The 19,715-nt window shown below is 48.7% G+C and overlaps 1 protein-coding gene across 1 annotated transcript in view; it reads right to left on the bottom strand.

Annotated features, from left to right (window-relative positions):
* Positions 1 to 16,922: 16,922 nt before the first annotated feature.
* LOC121005388 (zona pellucida sperm-binding protein 4-like) overlaps positions 16,923 to 19,715 on the bottom strand; it is a 46,475-nt gene continuing 43,682 nt past the window's right edge. The window contains exon 14 of the mRNA XM_040438153.1: positions 16,923 to 17,072. Within this exon, the coding sequence (XP_040294087.1) occupies positions 16,923 to 17,072 (150 nt within the window). The remainder of the gene's footprint in view (positions 17,073 to 19,715) is intronic.

Here is a 19,715-nt window from a genome sequence, read left to right as displayed (position 1 = left end):
AGTGTGGGGGAAGCTACTGCGTGGGGGTAGTGTGAGGGAAACTACTGCTTGGGGGGCAGTGTGGGGGGAACTACTGCGTGGGGGGCAGTGTGGGGGAAACTACTGCGTGGGGGGAAATTACTGTGTGGGGGCAGTGTGGGGGGAAATTACTGTGTGGGGGCAGTGTGGGGGGAAATTACTGTGTGGGGGCAGTGTGGGGGGAAATTACTGTGTGGGGGCAGTGTGGGGGGAAATTACTGTGTGGGGGCAGTGTGGGGGGAAATTACTGTGTAAAGGCAGTGTGGGGGGAAATTACTGTGTAAAGGCAGTGTGGGAGGAAATTACTGTGTGGGGAAGTGTGGGGGCAAATTACTGTGTGGGGGCAGTGTGGGGTGAAATTACTGTGTGGGGGAAACTACTGCGTGGGGGGCAGTGTGGGGGAAATTACTGCGTGAGGGACAATGTGGGGGAAACTACTGCGTGGGGGCAGTGTGGGAGAAACTACTGCGTGGGGGCAGTGTAGGGGAAACTACTGCGTGGGGGGAAGTGTGGTGGCAACGACTGCGTGGGAGGCAGTGTGGGGGAAACTACTGCGTGGGGGGCAGTGTGGGGGGAAACTACTGCGTTGGGGGCAGTGTGTGGGGACACTACTGCGTGGGGGACAGTGTGGGGGAAACTACTGCGTGGGGGGCAGTGTGGTGGAAACTACTGTGTGGGGGACAGTGTGGGGGAAACTACTGCGTGGGGGGCAATTTGGGGGAAACGACTGCGTTGGGGGGCAGTGTGGGGAAAACTACTGCGTGGGGGGCAGGGTGGGGAAAACTACTGCGTGGGCGGCAGTGTGGGGAAAACTACTGCGTGGGGGGCAGTGTGAGGAAAACTACTGCGTGGGGGGCAGTGTGGGGAAAACTACTGTGTGGGGGAAACTACTGCATGGAGGGCAGTGTGGGGGAAATTACTGCGTGGGGGACAGTGTGGGGGAAACTACTGCGTGGGGGCAGTGTGGGGGAAGCTACTGCGTGGGGGCAGTGTGGGGGAAACTACTGCTTGGGGGGCAGTGGGGGGGGAAACTACTGCGTGGGGGGCAGTGTGGGGGAAACTACTGCGTGGGGGGAAATTACTGTGTGGGGGCAGTGTGGGGGAAACTACTGCGTGGGGGCAGTGTAGGGGAAACTACTGCGTGGGGGGAAGTGTGGTGGAAACGACTGCGTGGGAGGCAGTGTGGGGGAAACTACTGCGTGGGGGGCAGTGTGGGGGGAAACTACTGCGTTGGGGGCAGTGTGTGGGGACACTACTGCGTGGGGGACAGTGTGGGGGAAACTACTGCGTGGGGGGCAGTGTGGTGGAAACTACTGTGTGGGGGACAGTGTGGGGGAAACTACTGCGTGGGGGGCGATTTGGGGGAAACGACTGCGTTGGGGGGCAGTGTGGGGAAAACTACTGCATGGGGGGCAGTGTGGGGAAAACTACTGCGTGGGGGGCAGTGTGGGGAAAACTACTGCGTGTGGGGCAGTGTGGGGAAAACTACTGTGTGGGGGAAACTACTGCGTGGAGGGCAGTGTGGGGGAAATTACTGCGTGGGGGACAGTGTGGGGGAAACTACTGCGTGGGGGCAGTGTGGGGGAAGCTACTGCGTGGGGGTAGTGTGAGGGAAACTACTGCTTGGGGGGCAGTGTGGGGGGAACTACTGCGTGGGGGGCAGTGTGGGGGAAACTACTGCGTGGGGGGAAATTACTGTGTGGGGGCAGCGTGGGGGGAAATTACTGTGTGGGGGCAGTGTGGGGGGAAATTACTGTGTGGGGGCAGTGTGGGGGGAAATTACTGTGTGGGGGCAGTGTGGGGGGAAATTACTGTGTGGAGGCAGTGTGGGGGGAAATTACTGTGTAAAGGCAGTGTGGGGGGAAATTACTGTGTAAAGGCAGTGTGGGAGGAAATTACTGTGTGGGGAAGTGTGGGGGCAAATTACTGTGTGGGGGCAGTGTGGGGTGAAATTACTGTGTGGGGGAAACTACTGCGTGGGGGGCAGTGTGGGGGAAATTACTGCGTGAGGGACAATGTGGGGGAAACTACTGCGTGGGGGCAGTGTGGGAGAAACTACTGCGTGGGGGCAGTGTAGGGGAAACTACTGCGTGGAGGGAAGTGTGGTGGCAACGACTGCGTGGGAGGCAGTGTGGGGGAAACTACTGCGTGGGGGGCAGTGTGGGGGGAAACTACTGCGTTGGGGGCAGTGTGTGGGGACACTACTGCGTGGGGGACAGTGTGGGGGAAACTACTGCGTGGGGGGCAGTGTGGTGGAAACTACTGTGTGGGGGACAGTGTGGGGGAAACTACTGCGTGGGGGGCAATTTGGGGGAAACGACTGCGTTGGGGGGCAGTGTGGGGAAAACTACTGCGTGGGGGGCAGTGTGGGGAAAACTACTGCGTGGGCGGCAGTGTGGGGAAAACTACTGCGTGGGGGGCAGTGTGAGGAAAACTACTGCGTGGGGGGCAGTGTGGGGAAAACTACTGTGTGGGGGAAACTACTGCGTGGAGGGCAGTGTGGGGGAAATTACTGCGTGGGGGACAGTGTGGGGGAAACTACTGCGTGGGGGCAGTGTGGGGGAAGCTACTGCGTGGGGGCAGTGTGGGGGAAACTACTGCTTGGGGGGCAGTGGGGGGGGAAACTACTGCGTGGGGGGCAGTGTGGGGGAAACTACTGCGTGGGGGGAAATTACTGTGTGGGGGCAGTGTGGGGGGAAATTACTGTGTGGGGGCAGTGTGGGGGGAAATTACTGTGTGGGGGCAGTGTGTGGGGAAATTACTGTGTGGGGAAGTGTGGGGGGAAATTACTGTGTGGGGAAGTGTGGGGGGAAATTACTGTGTAAAGGCAGTGTGGGGGGAAATTACTGTGTAAAGGCAGTGTGGGAGGAAATTACTGTGTGGGGAAGTGTGGGGGCAAATTACTGTGTGGGGGCAGTGTGGGGTGAAATTACTGTGTGGGGGCACTGTGGGGTGAAATTACAGTGGGGGCAAATTACTATATGGGGCAGTGTGGGGGAAATTACTGTGTGTGGGGCAGCGTGGGGGACGTTAATGGGGAGGCACTGTAGGGGCAATTCTATTATTTCTGGGGACAGGGATTATTACCTGGAGCACAATATAGGGTGTTATTATTACTGGGCTAACTAATGGTCCATCCGGACCCAATACATCTTTAATCATGTGCTGTTATATATACACACACACCCCTAAAACTTTACTTTTATTTATGAATTCCTTTTAAAATCCTTTATTGGTGGATACTAACAGTACATAGACAGGTTAAAACTATCAGTGGTGTGGGTCGCTCTGTCTTTAATTCGTATGACAGTGTTATTGCTGTTACTTCCCAGCAAATGCTTAGTGCCAATATTGGTTACAGCCTATATCCGGCTTGTAACTATCTTCTTCTTATCGCCTATATTAGCTGTATATTAACTTCTGTTACGGAGCTCCCTCACTACCACTGAGCCTAAAAACATAAACACTTATACACGCTGCATCCCAACATGTTTCGTTGGACACCCAGAGTCTTCAGGGGATCGTGCAGATAAGTACGTACCTACACGATCCCCTGAAGATGTTGGGTGTCCAGCGAAACATGTCGGGATGTGTAATGCGACCCAGGTATTGGAATGCCGAGTGGTATAGTGCAGCCTAAAATGTCCCTTTAAGTATGTCGCGGTGCTCCTACCTGGATACGGCTGGACCCCAGGCTTTGGCACCGAAGCAATAAATAGGGGGAATTGCAGTGGCCAGGAACGGTTTGTTTAATTGTTCAGTATTTGTCGTGACGCCAAATGCAGCGTGCGCAGAGTACTATCACAGGGCCCTTCCAAGATGTTATAACTCACGCCCCATGTTAGGAATGCCAGAGTGGTGAATTTGCCTATAATGTCTCTGTATTTTGATGATAGTGGTGTCAACGGCGTCTCCTACCTGGGTACCGCTGGACTCCTGGCTCACTTGCAATAAATTGGAGTGTAGTGATAGAAGTAATAGAGGGATTTTGCAGCAGAAATTGATGTCCAGACCTTTGGTAAAGTTCAAACTCTTCTTTACTGAGGGTAACTTTCATCCAAGCAAGGTACAGCTTTGGTCTTATGTCCCAGCAGGTTTTGGCAATGGTTGGCAGGAATGAATCATCTGCTCTATGAACCTGGAGCTTGCAGGAAAGGACGTCTGCTTAGTAGCTCTAAAACTGTGGCAGGAATTTGGCTTCTGCACATCTTTCTATCTTCTGCTTTATGGGGACTGACTAGCTGAGGAGGAATTTGGCTTCTCCTGGGTCTCAGGGAATGCTTTCTTCCTGGAACTGGAGGTTGTCTGCTGTCTTGTCATCCAGCTGAGGCTGCAGGGCACAGGCTGGGGGTTGTGATCAATGTCTCAGCCGAGACAAGATCCTGGCTTTCTTCCCTATATCATGCAGCTCCTAACTCATGCAGCTCCTAACACACACCCTTCCCCTGGGCTACACTCCTCACTAACTTCCTTCTCCACCCAGGGTGTAGGTTGTGGGAATAGTCCACACCTCCAAAGAGGGGGAGCTAAGCTGGAAGGAACCATTCCAGCTTAGAAATACTAAACTGTAGCTAACTCCTTACCAATCCATTGCTGCCACCTGCTGGTGAACATGGAAATTACAATAATACTTGTATTTAACATGGTTTATGCACATTTGTGAGTGACAATGTAAAATATCAGATGACAAGGTAAAGGCTCTTAACAGATTGTAGCGGGGTAGAAGAGTTTCGTAACACAACTCTGGGGTGTTACAGAATAATTAAGGGATTGAATAAAGTATAGAACTTTAGGGTTTTTGGCACCCGGACCCGAACCCTAACATTTACGTAAAAGTTCGGGTTCGGGTTCGGTGTTCGGCGATTTTTATGGCGCTTTTTGAAAGGCTGCACAGCAGCCAATCAACAAGCGTCATACTACTTGCCCCAAAAGGCCATCACAGCCATGCCTACTATTGGCATGGCTGTGATTGGCCAACTGCAGCATGTGACCCAGCCTCTATTTAAGCTGGAGTCACGTAGCGCCGCCCGTCACTCTGCTCGGATTAGTGTAGGGAGAGGCTGCAGCTGCTGTGAGGGAGAGATCAGAGAAAAATCTTATCAAGAACTGTTTTTTGTACTCAGCGATCTACAAAAGTGTTTTGTGGATGCAGTGCACAATTTTTTTAAAGGGTTGCTATCACTTCGTTTCACATATTTAGCTGTCAGACACTAGCGATCCGCTAGTGTCTGCTCTGCCAAACCATCCTAATATAATTGCTTTTGGTGCAGCCGTTTTGCTAAAAAAAGAACTTTTATTAATATGCTAATGAGCTTCTAGGTGCTATGGGGGCGTCATTAGCACCTAGAGGCTCCGTCTACCTTCACAAACTGCTGCCGCCCAGCGCGTCCCTCCAGCCCGCCCATCTCCTCCTGAATGCGATCCTCCCTGTGAGCGTATGTATTCGGCGCATGCGCGGTGAATGTCTGACCGCTTCCCTGCTCAGACATCTCCACTGCGCCTGCGCTGATGACATCATAGTGCTCCGAGGAACAGGCGCAGTGGAGATGTCTGAGCAGGGAAGCGGTCAGACATTCACTGCGCATGCGCCGAATACAGGCGCTCACAGGGAGGATCGCATTCAGGAGGAGATGGGCGGGCTGGAGGGACGCGCTGGGCGGCGGCAGTTTGTGAAGGTAGACGGAGCCTCTAGGTGCTAATGACGCCCCCATAGCACCTAGAGGCTCATTAGCATATTAATAAAAGTTATTTTTTTAGCAAAACGGCTGCCCCAAAAGCAATTATATTAGGATGGTTTGGCAGAGCAGACACTAGCGGATCGCTAGTGTCTGACAGCTAAATATGTGAAACGAAGTGATAGAAACCCTTTAAGCCTGCCCTGAGCCAACTACTGCTGAAAACGAACTTTTTTTTCTTCAGTTAGTCAATATCAACACATGATCGGCAGCCATTTTATGCAACGATAGTGCACCAGCAAAGGCTATTTGCAAGTCCAGAAATACAGCTTTGGCATACTGGGGTGAAAAAAGCCTCTGATATACTGCACATCTGGGATTAGACAAGCATAAGTGACTGTCACATTTAGGACAGAAATAAAGCTTTCTGGTTAGGGTGAAAAAACCCTCTAATATACTGCACAACTGGGATTACACGTGCATAAGTGACTGTCACATTTAGGCCATAAATACGGCTTTGGCATACTGGGGTGAAAAAAGCCTCTTATATACTGCACATCTGGGATTACACGTGCATAAGTGAATGTCACATTTAGGACAGAAATACAGCTTTTTGGTTAGGGTGAAAATACCCTCTAATATTCTGCACATCTGGGATTACACGTGCATAAGTGACTGTCACATTTAGGCCATAGATACGGCTTTGGCATACTGGGGTGAAAAAAGCCTCTGATATACTGCACATCTGGGATTAGACAAACATAAGTGACTGTCACATTTAGGACAGAAATACAGATTTTTGGTTAGGGTGAAAAAACCCTCTAATATACTGCACATCTGGGATTAGACAAGCATAAGTGACTGTCACATTTAGGACAGAAATACAGCTTTTTGGTTTGGGGAAAAAATCCCCCTAATATACTGCACATCTGGGATTAGACAAGCATAAGTGACTGTCACATTTAGGACAGAGATACAGCTTTTTGGTTAGGGTGAAAAAACCCTCTAATATACTGCACATCTGGGATTAGACAAGCATAAGTGACTGTCAAATTTAGGCCACAAATACAGCTTTTTGATTGGGGTGAAAAAACTCTCTAATATACTGCACATCTGGGATTACACGTGCATAAGTGACTGTCACATTTAGGCCAGAAATACGGCTTTTTGGTTACTGGGGAGAAAAAACCCTCTAATATACTGCACATCTGGGATTACACGTGCATAAGTGACTGTCACATTTAGGCCATAAATACGGCTTTGGCATACTGGGGTGAAAAAAGCCTCTCAAATACTGCACATCTGGGATTACACGTGCATAAGTGACTGTCACATTTAGGACAGAAATACAGCTTTTTGGTTAGGGTGAAAAAACCCTCTAATATACTGCACATCTGCGATTACACGTGCATAAGTGACTGTCACATTTAGGCCATAAATACGGCTTTGGCATACTGGGTGAAAAAAGCCTCTGATATACTGCACATCTAGGATTAGACAAACATAAGTGACTGTCACATTTAGGACAGAAATACCGATTTTTGGTTAGGGTGAAAAAACCCTCTAATATACTGCACATCTGGGATTAGACAAGCATAAGTGACTGTCACATTTAGGACAGAAATACAGCTTTTTGATTAGGGTGAAAAAAACCCTAATCAAAAAGCAGTGCATAAGTGACTGTCACATTTAGGCCATAAATACAGCTTTGGCATACTGGGGTGAAAAAAGCCTCTGATATACTGCACATCTGCGATTACACGTGCATAAGTGACTGTCACATTTAGGCCATAAATACGGCTTTGGCATACTGGGTGAAAAAAGCCTCTGATATACTGCACATTTAGGACAGAAATACAGATTTTTGGTTAGGGTGAAAAAACCCTCTAATATACTGCACATCTGGGATAAGACAAGCATAAGTGACTGTCACATTTAGGCCATAAATACGGCTTTTTGGTTACTGGGGTGAAAAAAGCCTCTAATATATATTGCACATCTGGGATTAGACAAGCATAAGTGACTGTCACATTTAGGACAAAAATACAGCTTTTTGGTTAGGGTAAAAAATCCCTCTAATATACTGCACATCTGGGATTAGACAAGCATAAGTGACTGTCACATTTAGGACAGAGATACAGCTTTTTGGTTAGGGTGAAAAAACCCTCTAATATACTGCACATCTGGGATTAGACAAGCATAAGTGACTGTCACATTTAGGCCATAAATACGGCTTTGGCATACTGGGGTGAAAAAAGCCTCTCATATACTGCACATCTGGGATTGCACGTGCATAAGTGACTGTCACATTTAGGACAGAAATACAGCTTTTTGATTAGGGTGAAAAAACCTTCTAATATACTGCACATCTGCGATTACACGTGCATAAGTGACTGTCACATTTAGGCCATAAATACATCCTTGGCATACTGGGGTGAAAAAAGCCTCTGATATACTGCACATCTGGGATTACACGTGCATAATTGACTGTCACATTTAGGACAGAAATACAGCTTTTTGGTTAGGGTTAAAAAAAAACCTCTAATATACTGTACATCTGGGATTAGACAAGCATAAGTGACTGTCACATTTAGGATAGAAATACAGCTTTTTGGTTAGGGTGAAAAAAACATCTAATATACTGCACATCTGGGATTAGACAAGCATAAGTGACTGTCACATTTAGGACAGAAATACAGCTTTTTGGTTACTGGGGTGAAAAAAGCCTCTAATATATTGCACATCTGGGATTACACATGCATAAGTGACTGTCACATTTAGGACAGAAATACAGCTTTTTGGTTACGGTGAAAAAAACCTTTAATATACTGCACATCTGGGATTACACGTGCATAAGTGACTGTCACATTTAAGCCAGAAATACGGCTTTGGCATACTGGGGTGAAAAAAGCCTCTCATATACTGCACATCTGGGATTACACGTGCATAAGTGACTGTCACATTTAGGCCAGAAATACGGCTTTTTGGTTACTGGGGTGAAAAAACCCTCTAATATACTGCACATCTGGAATTAGACGTGCATAAGTGACTGTCACATTTAGGCCACAAATAAGGCTTATAGGATACTGTGGTGAAAAAACCCTCTGATATAGTGCACATCTGTGATTACACGTGCATAGGTGACTGTCACATTTAGGCCACAAATACGGCTATTAGGTTACTGTTGTTAAAAAAAAACTTTTTTTTCATATACTGCACATCTGTGATTACACGTGCATAGGTGACTGTCACATCTAGGCCACAAATAAGGCTTTTAGGATACTGTGGTGAAAAATCCCCCTGATATACTGCACATCTGGGATTACACTTGCATAGGTGACTGTCACATTTAGGCCACAAATTCCGCTGTTATATAGAGTTTAAAAACAAAATAGAGTGCAATACCCTACATCAGGGTTTATATTGGTGGTTAATTACTTTTAACATACTTAACCACTTTTTACTTTGCTTTGTGAACGCTAACTATGAGGCAAACATCTAATAAGGGACGTGGTCATGGTCGTGGTGGTGGTGTTGGTGGATAGACATGATTTACAACATATATAAGTGAATAAGCAGGGACTGAACACAATCATGCACCACCCTACTGTCACCCCTATCACAGTGATGATAATAAATATACCCCTAATGATCAGTAAAAGATGGAACCAATATCCTAATAGATGTAATCAATCAGAGCGGTATAAAGTGTGTATACAATATACAAATACAAGCGTGCCCCCTATGAGTAACGGCAACACTACCAAGGCTCAAAACAGACAGGTCTAATGGCCAAGAGGTGCACTGAATAGTAGGGCAACATACCAGTATTGAAGGGGCTGACACCAGGGCGGAGGTGCTCCTCGACGTGCGTTTCGCGTATAGTTCGCTTCCTCAGGAGGAGTTAATGGCCAGGGGAAGGGGGCGAGTTTAAAAAGTGCCGCTTACCAATCAGGAGTCCCGATATAGATCATGTGATATATCACATGGCTACACATCACTGGAACGGCGCATGGCCAATCTGCGCCCGCCACGTCAGACAACTTCCGCCCTTCCCCTGAGGCCTATGGCGGAGAGGGCGGTCAAACAGCGATGATGCTGATCGCCGTCGCCACCATCAGACCTGCACAGGAGAGAAAGGGCGGAAGCGGACGCACGGGCCGAGCGGAGATGCGCACAAGTGACACCGGTAAATCACGGCAGTTAAAAACTTTTTAAAAGTTAATCTGTGCCACTTAGTTGTATCTCTATATATCCAATGCGGAGGTCCCTTCCATAGCAAACTGTTGGATCATCATCAGTTTAAAATAGCATACCGATTGTTATTAAAGTGCAATAAGAAAGTGCAAGTGCAATATAATAGTGCCAAAACAATTAATTTAAAATTTTGTCCATAAGGTGTTTGGACATTATTATTCACAATTCATAGATAATAAATAAGGTGATTCTTACATAATAATTTTTTAATGCAAAACTTAATTAAATACAGTGATAAACATGGGTTCCTGATTGTGCTAATTACATATATCACAATTGTGATGCATGATTATACAGTGCATAATATTATAATATAAAAACCTAACAAATGAAGTGTAACCTCACTTTTGAAGATAATTCATGAATAGTATATATTATTCGTATGCTATTAATTACTAAATACATATTTAAAAAAGACCCCAGCATAAGGCCATGGAAACTGGCTCCTCAGATAATATATAGAGTTCCTAGTGACGATAGATCATGGAGGGTATCAAAATTCATGGTAAGTCGGCAGACTAGAAAGATATAAAGAAAAATATATTAGTATACATGTATACATGTCAATCGCATCCCAAAAGTAATAGATATTAAAAATGGGTATTAGCCCCATTGTACCCCTAAAATAATGCCACTTGCTCAGAGAAAGGAGCCGAAACCAAAGCTTTCATTTAATCCTTTGGAGTCAGGGTCTTGAGTCTAAATATCCATCTGGTCTCAATCTGGGCCAGAATTTGACTATAGTTACCACCTCTGATCCCCAAATGTACTTTGTCAATGCCTCTGAACCGTAGCCCACTTGGATTACTTTGATGGTGAATTTTGAAGTGTTTCGGGAGAGTTTTGAGATCATTTAGGTCCAGGATATCTTTAGCCTTTTCAATGTCTCGCACATGTTCTCGTACCCTTTTGCAAAACTCCCTTGTAGTCAGACCAATGTAAATTTTATCACATGGACAAACAGCGTAGTATATGATCCCAGTCGACAAGTAGAGCCGGACTGGGGGCGGTAGCCTTTAGGGGAGGCGACCATGACGGGGGGGTGGTTAGCGAGACCCCCCCTCCTTTCCTTCTCCCCCGGGGTGGGGATTGGTGAGTTTGAGCTAGTGGGGGTGGCTAAGGGGTTAAGGGAGCCGAGCAGCAGACGGTCAGGGGCCATTTTGTCTGAAAAACGGGACGAGCGCCAGGTCCAGACTCACAGGCATGGAGGCTTTGATCCAAGAGCTGCGGAGGGTGGCGGAGGAGAGAGGAGAAGAGTGGCTGCAGGAGCGGGTGCAGCAGCTGTTGCAAGGGGAGGCGGAGGTTCCAGCTGTTCCTCCGCCTGTGGCATCCCGGCCGGCGCGCCCCAGCCCTGACATGGCGTCCCCTCGGGCTCAGCGCCGAAAACGGAGCCCCACCAGGGACCCTTCATGCTGATACTGTTCCTCCTTGTACCCCCGGGCGTGGGAGGAATCAGAGGATGCGGCGGAGCCCACCTGCAGGCCAGGCCAGATCTGCCCGGCGGTTGACCCGGCGTTTGGATTCCGGACCGGGTTCGGCGGCCCCAGCCCGCGGATCGGTGGCTGGGGGCCCCCTGCAGGGAAAGGTTGGAGGTCTGAACGGGGCTGCTGCGGGTGTGGAGGCCGCCTCCAGCAGGCCCTCGGCGGGAACAGGGAGAGAGGAGGAGGGTGGCTCCGCCTCCTCTGAAGATGGACGAGTGCGGTCTGCCAGCTACGTCCCTGGCTCCAGCGTGGTCAGGGGACACCTGGCTGAAGAGGATCCGAGGAGGCCAGAACGTCAGGATTCAGGATCTGCGGCTGGTGGGGTCACAGCACCCACGCAGCCAGGTGAGGCATCCTGGGGTTCTTTAGTACAGTTGGGGGTTGAGTTAGCTGGCAGGGATGGGGGGTCCCAGTCGGTTGTAGGTGGAGGGTCCCAGCTGGATTTAGGTAGGGGTTTGGGTCAGTTGCTGGGTGGCTTGGCGGGTTTGGTTGTGGGGTTAGGTAGGGGGGGGCTGTCCCCGTTACCGGCTTGGGGTGTTGGGGGCCTCGGCGGAGTGTGGGGCTGTCGGATCGGGGGCTCCAGATGCGCGGGCGAGTTCGGTCTCGGTGCAAACGCAGGCGGGGGGCGCCGGGGAGGAAGAGGTGGCAAGGTTGGATGACAGGGCTAAGGGGGAGGTGTATGTCTGTTTTGAGGGACCGTTGGGCGCTCATTTAAAACAGGAGTTGAGGGAAAAAATATGGAAAGGGGAGTATGTGGATATTTTTTCCCTGCTTCCCTTGGAGAAATTTAATCTGGATAGGGCGAAGCGGGATGAGGGCAAGAAGGAGGAAGAGGAGAGGCGGAGACACAGGCTGATTCCGCGGACGTTTGCCAATGGGTTGCAGGCGTTCGCGATTTTAGCCAGCGTTATCGGGGAAAAAGAGCCGGAGTGCTGCTCCGCACTTTTTTGTTATCTGGATGCGATAGGTGAGGCGTATAGGGTGTATGGGGGGATTGCGTGGCTGCGGTACGACGAGCAGTTCAGGCAGCGGAAGGCAGTGCGTCCAGGGATCAAATGGGACCACAAAGATATTGCTTTGTGGTCGAAGGTGACAGCGCCAGCTAGGGCCGGGCAGTACTTTCGGGGGGAATCTAGTGGTGGGGGGCAGTCCGGATTCGCGGTGGCATCCGCAAAGGGGCTGTGCTTCCTTTTTAAGGAAGGGAGCTGCAAGTTTGGGGCAAAGTGCAAGTTTAAGCACGAATGCTCTACTTGCGGCGGGTCACACGGAGCCTTGCGTTGTTTCCGGGGAGGTAGGCAGAGAGGGGGGGATGGTTTTGGAAAAGGGGGTGACGCCAGTGCGGCTGGAAAGGATGCGGCCTTACCTCGATAGGTACCCGGATAGGCAGGCGGCGGTTTTGTTGGAAGCGGGGTTTGCTTCAGGTTTTCGGATACCGTTTGTTCAGTCAGGGGTTCGTTTAGTTAAAAAGAATTTGCGTTCGGCATTGGAGCATCCGGGTGTTGTTACGGATAAGTTGTGGAAGGAGGTTAAGTTAGGAAGGATGGCCGGCCCCTTTTCGGTGCCACCTCTAGCGGACCTGCGTCTGTCTCCGCTGGGGGTGGTCCCGAAGAAGGAGCCCAATAAATTCTGGCTGATTCACCACCTGTCCTTCCCTAGGGGAACGTCGGTCAATGATGGCATAGACCCGGCTTTGTGTTCCGTGGTTTATACGTCGTTTGATGCCGCAGTGGCATTGGTGAAGAGGCTTGGGAAAGGGGCGCTTATGGCTAAGACAGATATTGAGGCAGCATTCCGTCTGTTGCCGGTGCATCCGGATTGTTTGCATTTGTTGGGGTGTTTTGGATGGGTTTTTTCTTTGTGGACCGTTGTTTGCCGATGGGTTGCTCCCTGTCTTGTGCGTATTTCGAGGCCTTTAGTTCTTTCTTGGAATGGGCGGTTAGGGATGCGGCAGGTGGTGACTCCGTCATCCATTACCTGGATGACTTCCTTTGTGTGGGCCCAGCGGGTGTGAGGGTTTGTTCAGTTTTGCTGAATACGCTGTGCGGGGTGTTTGGGCGGTTTGGAGTTTCGTTGGCAGGGGAGAAGACGGTGGGGCCTACAACTGAATTGAGTTTTTTGGGGATCGTGATTGATTCAGAGCGGATGGAGTGTAGGCTGCCATTGGATAAATTGGAGGATTTGAGGGAGGAGGTGGCTAGGGCGGGGAGGTTGGAGAAGATAAAGCTTAGGGAACTTCAGTCGCTCCTTGGTAAGCTGAACTTCGCCTGCAGGATCATGCCTATGGGCAGGATCTTTTGCAGGCGATTGGCTGGGGCAACATCAGGGGTGCGGGCCCCACATCATTTCATTAGGTTGGGGCGGGAGTTGAAGGCGGATCTAGCGGTTTGGGGTTCGTTTTTAGATAAGTATAACGGGAGGTCTTTGTTTATGGGGGAGGTTGTTGATGCGGTAGATTTAGAGTTATTTTCGGATGCGGCTGGTGGTTGCGGGTTCGGCGTGTATTGTGGAGGGCAGTGGTGCGCAGGAGAGTGGCCGGATAGGTGGGTGCACAGGGGTTGGGTACGGAACTTGGCCTTATTGGAACTTTTCCCGATTGTAGCGGCGGTAATGTTGTGGGGCGAGTGTTTTAGGGACAAGAAAGTCAGTTTTCATTGTGACAACTTGGGGGTAGTTCAGGCGATTAACGGTTTGTCGGCCTCATTGCCGTTGGTGGTTCGGTTGTTGCAGAGGTTGGTGTTGGAGTGCCTTGTACTCAATGCTTGGGTGGTGGCTGTGCACGTGCCTGGGGTTGACAACTGTATTGCTGATGCCCTCTCTCGTTCACAGTGGGACCGTTTTTCGTCAGCTAGCTCCTGGTGCGGCGGAGGTGGGGGTGGAGTGTCCAGCCTTGCTGTGGAACGTTCTGGAGTAGCAGTGGCAGGCCTGATTCGTTCGTCTCTGGCACCTGGTACGTGGGAGCGGTATGCAAAGGCCTGGGAGTGTTGGGAGCAGTGGAAGGGGAGTTTGGGGGTGGGCAATGAGGATTTGGAGATACCGATGTTGTTGTTCATTGGGCATTGCAGGGACGAGGGTTGGTCCGTTTCTAGGTTGTTTGGCGGGTCTGGCTTTTGGTTTTAGGCTCAGGAAGTTGACGGACGTGACTAAATCGTTTTTGGTGGCGCGCGCCATGAGGGGGTTGGCGGCGGGAGAAGGCAGGGGTGGACTCTCGGCGGCCGGTGTCATTTACGTTGCTGGTTACAATGGGGGAGCAGTTGGGGAAGGTGTGCAGGTCAGGGGGGGAAGTAAAGTTATTCAGGTTGGCGTTTTCATAGTTTTTTTTCTGGGGCGTTGCGGCTGGGAGAATTGGTTAGCCCGACAGTGAGTAGAAAAGGGGGGTTATTTAGAGATGACGTTGATGTGTGGCCAGATAGGGTTGAATTCGTGATCAGGCGATCCAAGACGGATATGGAAGGAAAAGGGCGGCGGGTGGTTTTGTTTGCAATTCCGGGTTGCTTGATGTGCCCGGTGCGTTGCGCGGGGAATTTCATGGGGGACAAGGTGGGTGAGGGGTTCAATCCGTTATTAGTTCATGATGATGGTTCTTTTCTTTCTCGATTTCAGTTTGTGGCAGTTTTTAGGAGGTGTTTGGCGGGGTTGGGTGTGAGGGAGTTAGGTTTTTCCAGCCACTCGTTTAGAATTGGGGCGGCAACGGAGGCAGCTAAGATGGGGGTTGGGGGATGAAGTCATAAAAAGGATCGGTAGGTGGGAATCGATTCGTTTTAGGTCATATGTAAAACCTGAGGGTGTGATTGGATGAGGGGGATTAGTGGTTTAGTGGTGGCTTGGTTTGCTTCTTGTTTTTCTTGTGTTTTTCTTTGTCGTTGCAGGTTCGGACCCAGCGTTGGTTTGGCTGTTGGGTCACTCGTATGTGTGGTGGGGAGCTGCCAGGGCTGCGGTTAGGCCGGACGGTTTACAGCTCGGGTTGGCTCGTGAGGTGGCGGTGGTAAGGTGGATTGGCAGGAGGGAGATGATGTGGAGTGGGGTTCTTCCGGAGTTCAATAGATTTGTCAGGCAAGACAGGGCACCTGATGTGTTGGTGCTGCATGTAGGAGGGAATGATTTGGGAGCTCGGCCCTTTAGGGAGTTGGTGAGAGACGTTAAATCGGATTTGTTAAAGTTATGGGTGTTGTATCCGGGAATGATCACGGTATGGTCCGATATTGTGCCGCGGTCGGTCTGGCGAGGAGCTCGGTCGGTGGAGAGTTTGAACAAGGCCCGGGTGAAGGTTAATAGGGCTATTGGGAGGTTTATGGTGAGGAATGGGGGATTTAGAAGGAGGTGTTGGGGGATTTTGGCGGAGTGACGGGGTGCACCTAAATGCCCTGGGTTTGGATATGTGGAGCTTGGCGATACAGGAGGGCATGGAGATTGCGGTACAGGTGTGGAGGGACGCACGGGCTTGAGGGAAGTCAAGCCTGTGCGTTTGTGGCGGTGGGAGGTCCTTGGAGTCGGTGTGATTTGATGGTAATGAGGATGGGAGGGCCCTACAGGTGGGGCTGGACTCCCAGGATTGTTGGGTGGATGTGGCGGAACTGTCAGGGTGAGCCATCAGGGGTGCCTCCGAGCTAGTGGTCAACGGCTGGGGGTAAGTTGGCTCACAGTTTTGGGTTTAGGGCTTCAAGGACCTCCCCCTTCGGAAAAAAGGGACATGTGTTTTTGTTGGCATTTATGAGGTTACAGTGTTATAATATTTGATATAATATTTTATGTATGTTTGTAATAAATAGGCTGCTGTGGCCAAAATTAATCCAATAAAGCAGTGTCAGTGTCTTTATTGGGGTAGGGAGAGCTGAGGGAGGCAGATGGTTAGAGGTGGGTTGGAGGTATGTTTATAGGGGCCGAGTGGTATTAACCAGTACCTCCGTCATGCAGGAGATATATTCTCTAATCTCATAGAGTTTACTTTTGTCAGAATCTGTGAACTGGGTGGACCTATCAATGTTGGCGCATGCCTTGCATGCGCCACAAGGGTAACATCCTTTGATCACTGTTTGACAATCCGTTTTTGCCCCAGGTACATAATGGCTGCGAACTAGTAAATCTTTTAGATTCTTAGAACACCTGGCAGTCAATTGTGGTTTTTCTTGAGAATACTCCAATGCCTATTTAAGATCTCATATAGGTTTTTCCACTGGTTGTTTTAATTAGTGATGAACCTGATGTCCTGGTTCATGGTGGATGTAGTTTTTTCTGTCTTATTCCCCTCATTTGGGCATAGTAATTTTTCCCTTTTGCGTGTTTTCGCTAATTGGATACCCTTTTTTATCTGCCTGTTGCTGTACCCTCTTTCTTTAAACCGATTTTTTTATTTTTCGGATTGCTCGAGGTAGTTCGTTTCACTAGAACATATTCTTTTAAGTCGTATGAACTGACCTTTCGGAATTACGTCAATTGTTGATCTTGGATGCGCGGAGTTGGCATGCAGAAGAGAATTTACAGCAGTTGTTTTTCTTTAAGTCTCGGTCAGCAATTTTTCTTCATCGTCTGCTTTGATCTTTATATCTAAAAAATCGATTTCGCATCCCGCTTTAAAGGAGAGCTTGATATTAGATGTATTGTTGTTTAATATACTCATAAATTTATTGAGATCTTCCATGGTGCCCTAACATATGAACAATATATCATTGATATATTGAATCCAATTGTTGACTATATCGATACCACCTTCAAAACCAAGAAAGGGCTCAGGCCCCTCCTGCTTCCTTTTCTGCTGCTGCCTCGGCCTCTTCCTCCGCCTCTGGAGGAATGTTGGCACCTGCCACCCAGCAAACAGAGGATGTGCCACCAACAACACCACCTCCGTCACCAAGCATCTCCACCATGTCACACGGAAGCGTTCAGCTCTCCATCTCACAAACCTTTGAGAGAAAGCGCAAATTCCCACCTAGCCACCCTCGATCCCTGGCCCTGAATGCCAGCATTTCTAAACTGCTAGCCTTTAAAATGCTGTCATTCAGGCTGGTGGAGACGGACAGCTTCAAACAGCTCATGTCGCTTGCTGTCCCACAGTACGTCGTTCCCAGCCGCCACTACTTCTGCAGGAGAGCCCTGCCCTCCCTGCACAACCAAGTAGCGGATAAAATCAAGTGTGCAATGCGCAACGCCATCTGTGGCAAGGTCCACCTAACCACAGATACGTGGACCAGTAAGCACAGCCAGGGACGCTATATCTCCCTAACTGCACACAAAAAAAAAAAAAAAAAAAAAAAAAAAAAAAAAAAAAAATTGTTGGCTACCTCCTCCTCCTCCATTGCAGCCTCCACCTACAATACCACATTCACTGCCTCCTCAACCTCCGACTCCATATCCACCTCCTTCTCTGAGTTGCAGGTTAATAATTTGTAATTTTTAGTTATTTTATTTCATTTTATTTCTCTATCCACATTTGTTTGCAGAGCAGTTGCCATGCTCTTAAGCACATTTTACTGCCTTTTACATCCCTCTAGCCTTTTCAAGGACTATTTTAGAGTCATTTTAATTCAAATAAAAAGTGCCAATTTTAGTGCCCTAAATTGAAAAAATTCTTATTTTCAATTGTCAGGTGACATTTTACCATTTTTGACGTATACAAACCCCTGCTGTGCCTGGGTGACAGGGGCCTAAATCTCTCAAAATCCTCTGTTGTATTGCTGGGTGACATGAACCCCCTTTTACCATGAATGAACCCCTGCTGTGCCTGGGTGACAGGGGCCTAAATCTCTCAAAATCCTCTGTTCTATTGCTGGGTGACATGATCCCCCTTTTGCCGTGAATGAACCCCTGCTGTGCCTGGGTGACAGGGGCCTAAATCTCTCAAAATCCTCTGTTCTATTGTTGGGTAACAACAACCCCCTTTTGCCGTGAATGAACCCCTGCTCTGCATTGCTGACAGGGGCCTAAATCTCTCAAAATCGTCTGTTCTATTGCTGGGTGACAAGAACCCCCTTTTGCCGTGAATGAACCCCTGCTGTGCCTGGGTGACAGGGGCCTAAATCTCTCAAAATCGTCTGTTTTATTGCTGGGTGACATGAACCCCCTTTTGCCGTGAATGAACCCCTGCTGTGCCTGGGTGACAGGGGCCTAAATCTCTCAAAATCCTCTGTTCTATTGCCTGGTGACATGAACCCCCTTTTGCCGTGAATGAACTCCTGCTGTGCCTGGGTGACAGGGGCCTAAATCTCTCAAAATGCTCTGTTGTATTGCTGGGTGACATGAACCCCCTTTTACCATGAATGAACCCCTGCTCTGCATTGCTGACAGGGACCTAAATCTCTCAAAATCCTCTGTTCTATTCAGGGCTGTGGAGTCGGAGTCGAGTCGTCGGAGTTGGGGGAAATTTTGGGTACCTGGAGTCGGAGTCGGCAAACAATGCACCGACTCTGACTTCTACTAAATTTAGATTGGAATAAAAAAAAAAAAGCAAGTTTAAATGTCCCAATTCACAAAAAGTTATAATTAATGACTTCTCTACTGTAAGAATAAAGACCAATGCATGCAGTGCCTCACGTAACCGCAAAACGAACACGTTAAGTGACCGTGAAGAAGCATGCTTTTCATGTGCTTCACTATATGGCACGCAACGCACAATTAGGAGCTGCAATACTTATACTTTCCATAGTGTTGGGTAAAAAAATAAAGTCTGACTTAAGAGCCTCTATGAAAGAGGATCTGGCAGAGGCAATTCTCTTCCTTAGAACTCTACATTGAATTGATTTGCATTTGCTAAGCCTATAACTACATTTCAAGATTAATATAAACCATTTCTAGGTTTTACAGATTTTGTTTTTGGTTCATTATAGATAAGCTTTGTTTTTATTCTAAAAAAACCAGATAATGTGGTTTGTATTTTTGAACTGGTAAAGATCCTGTTCCTGATGTTTATGCCTGCTGCTACTATCCAGCCACTTGATTAATTAAAAAAAACAAAAAAACAAAAAAAAAAAACTTTGTTTTCATTGTGTTTGTCTTTTGCTTAAACTGTGCAATACAGTAGACTGTTGGCTTCCCAGCCAGTAGTCCTGTGGTAGGTTGCGTTTCTTTCCCTCAAGGAATGTATAAAATACATTTGCATATTAATACAGAGGAGTCGAAGTCGGGGAGTCGGAATCGGAAGTACATAAAACTGAGGAGTCGGAACATTTATCTACCGACTCCACAGCCCTGGTTCTATTGCTGGGTGACATGAACCCCCCTTTGCCGTGAATGAACCCCTGCTCTGCATTGCTGACAGGGAACTAAATTTAGTGAAAACATCTGTTACTGATCG

Source organism: Bufo bufo, chromosome 1 (assembly GCF_905171765.1).
Source record: "Bufo bufo chromosome 1, aBufBuf1.1, whole genome shotgun sequence".
NCBI classification, from domain to species: domain Eukaryota; kingdom Metazoa; phylum Chordata; class Amphibia; order Anura; family Bufonidae; genus Bufo; species Bufo bufo.
The sequence above is the reverse complement of the archived record's forward strand: the minus strand, read 5'-3'. Positions and strand labels throughout refer to the sequence as shown.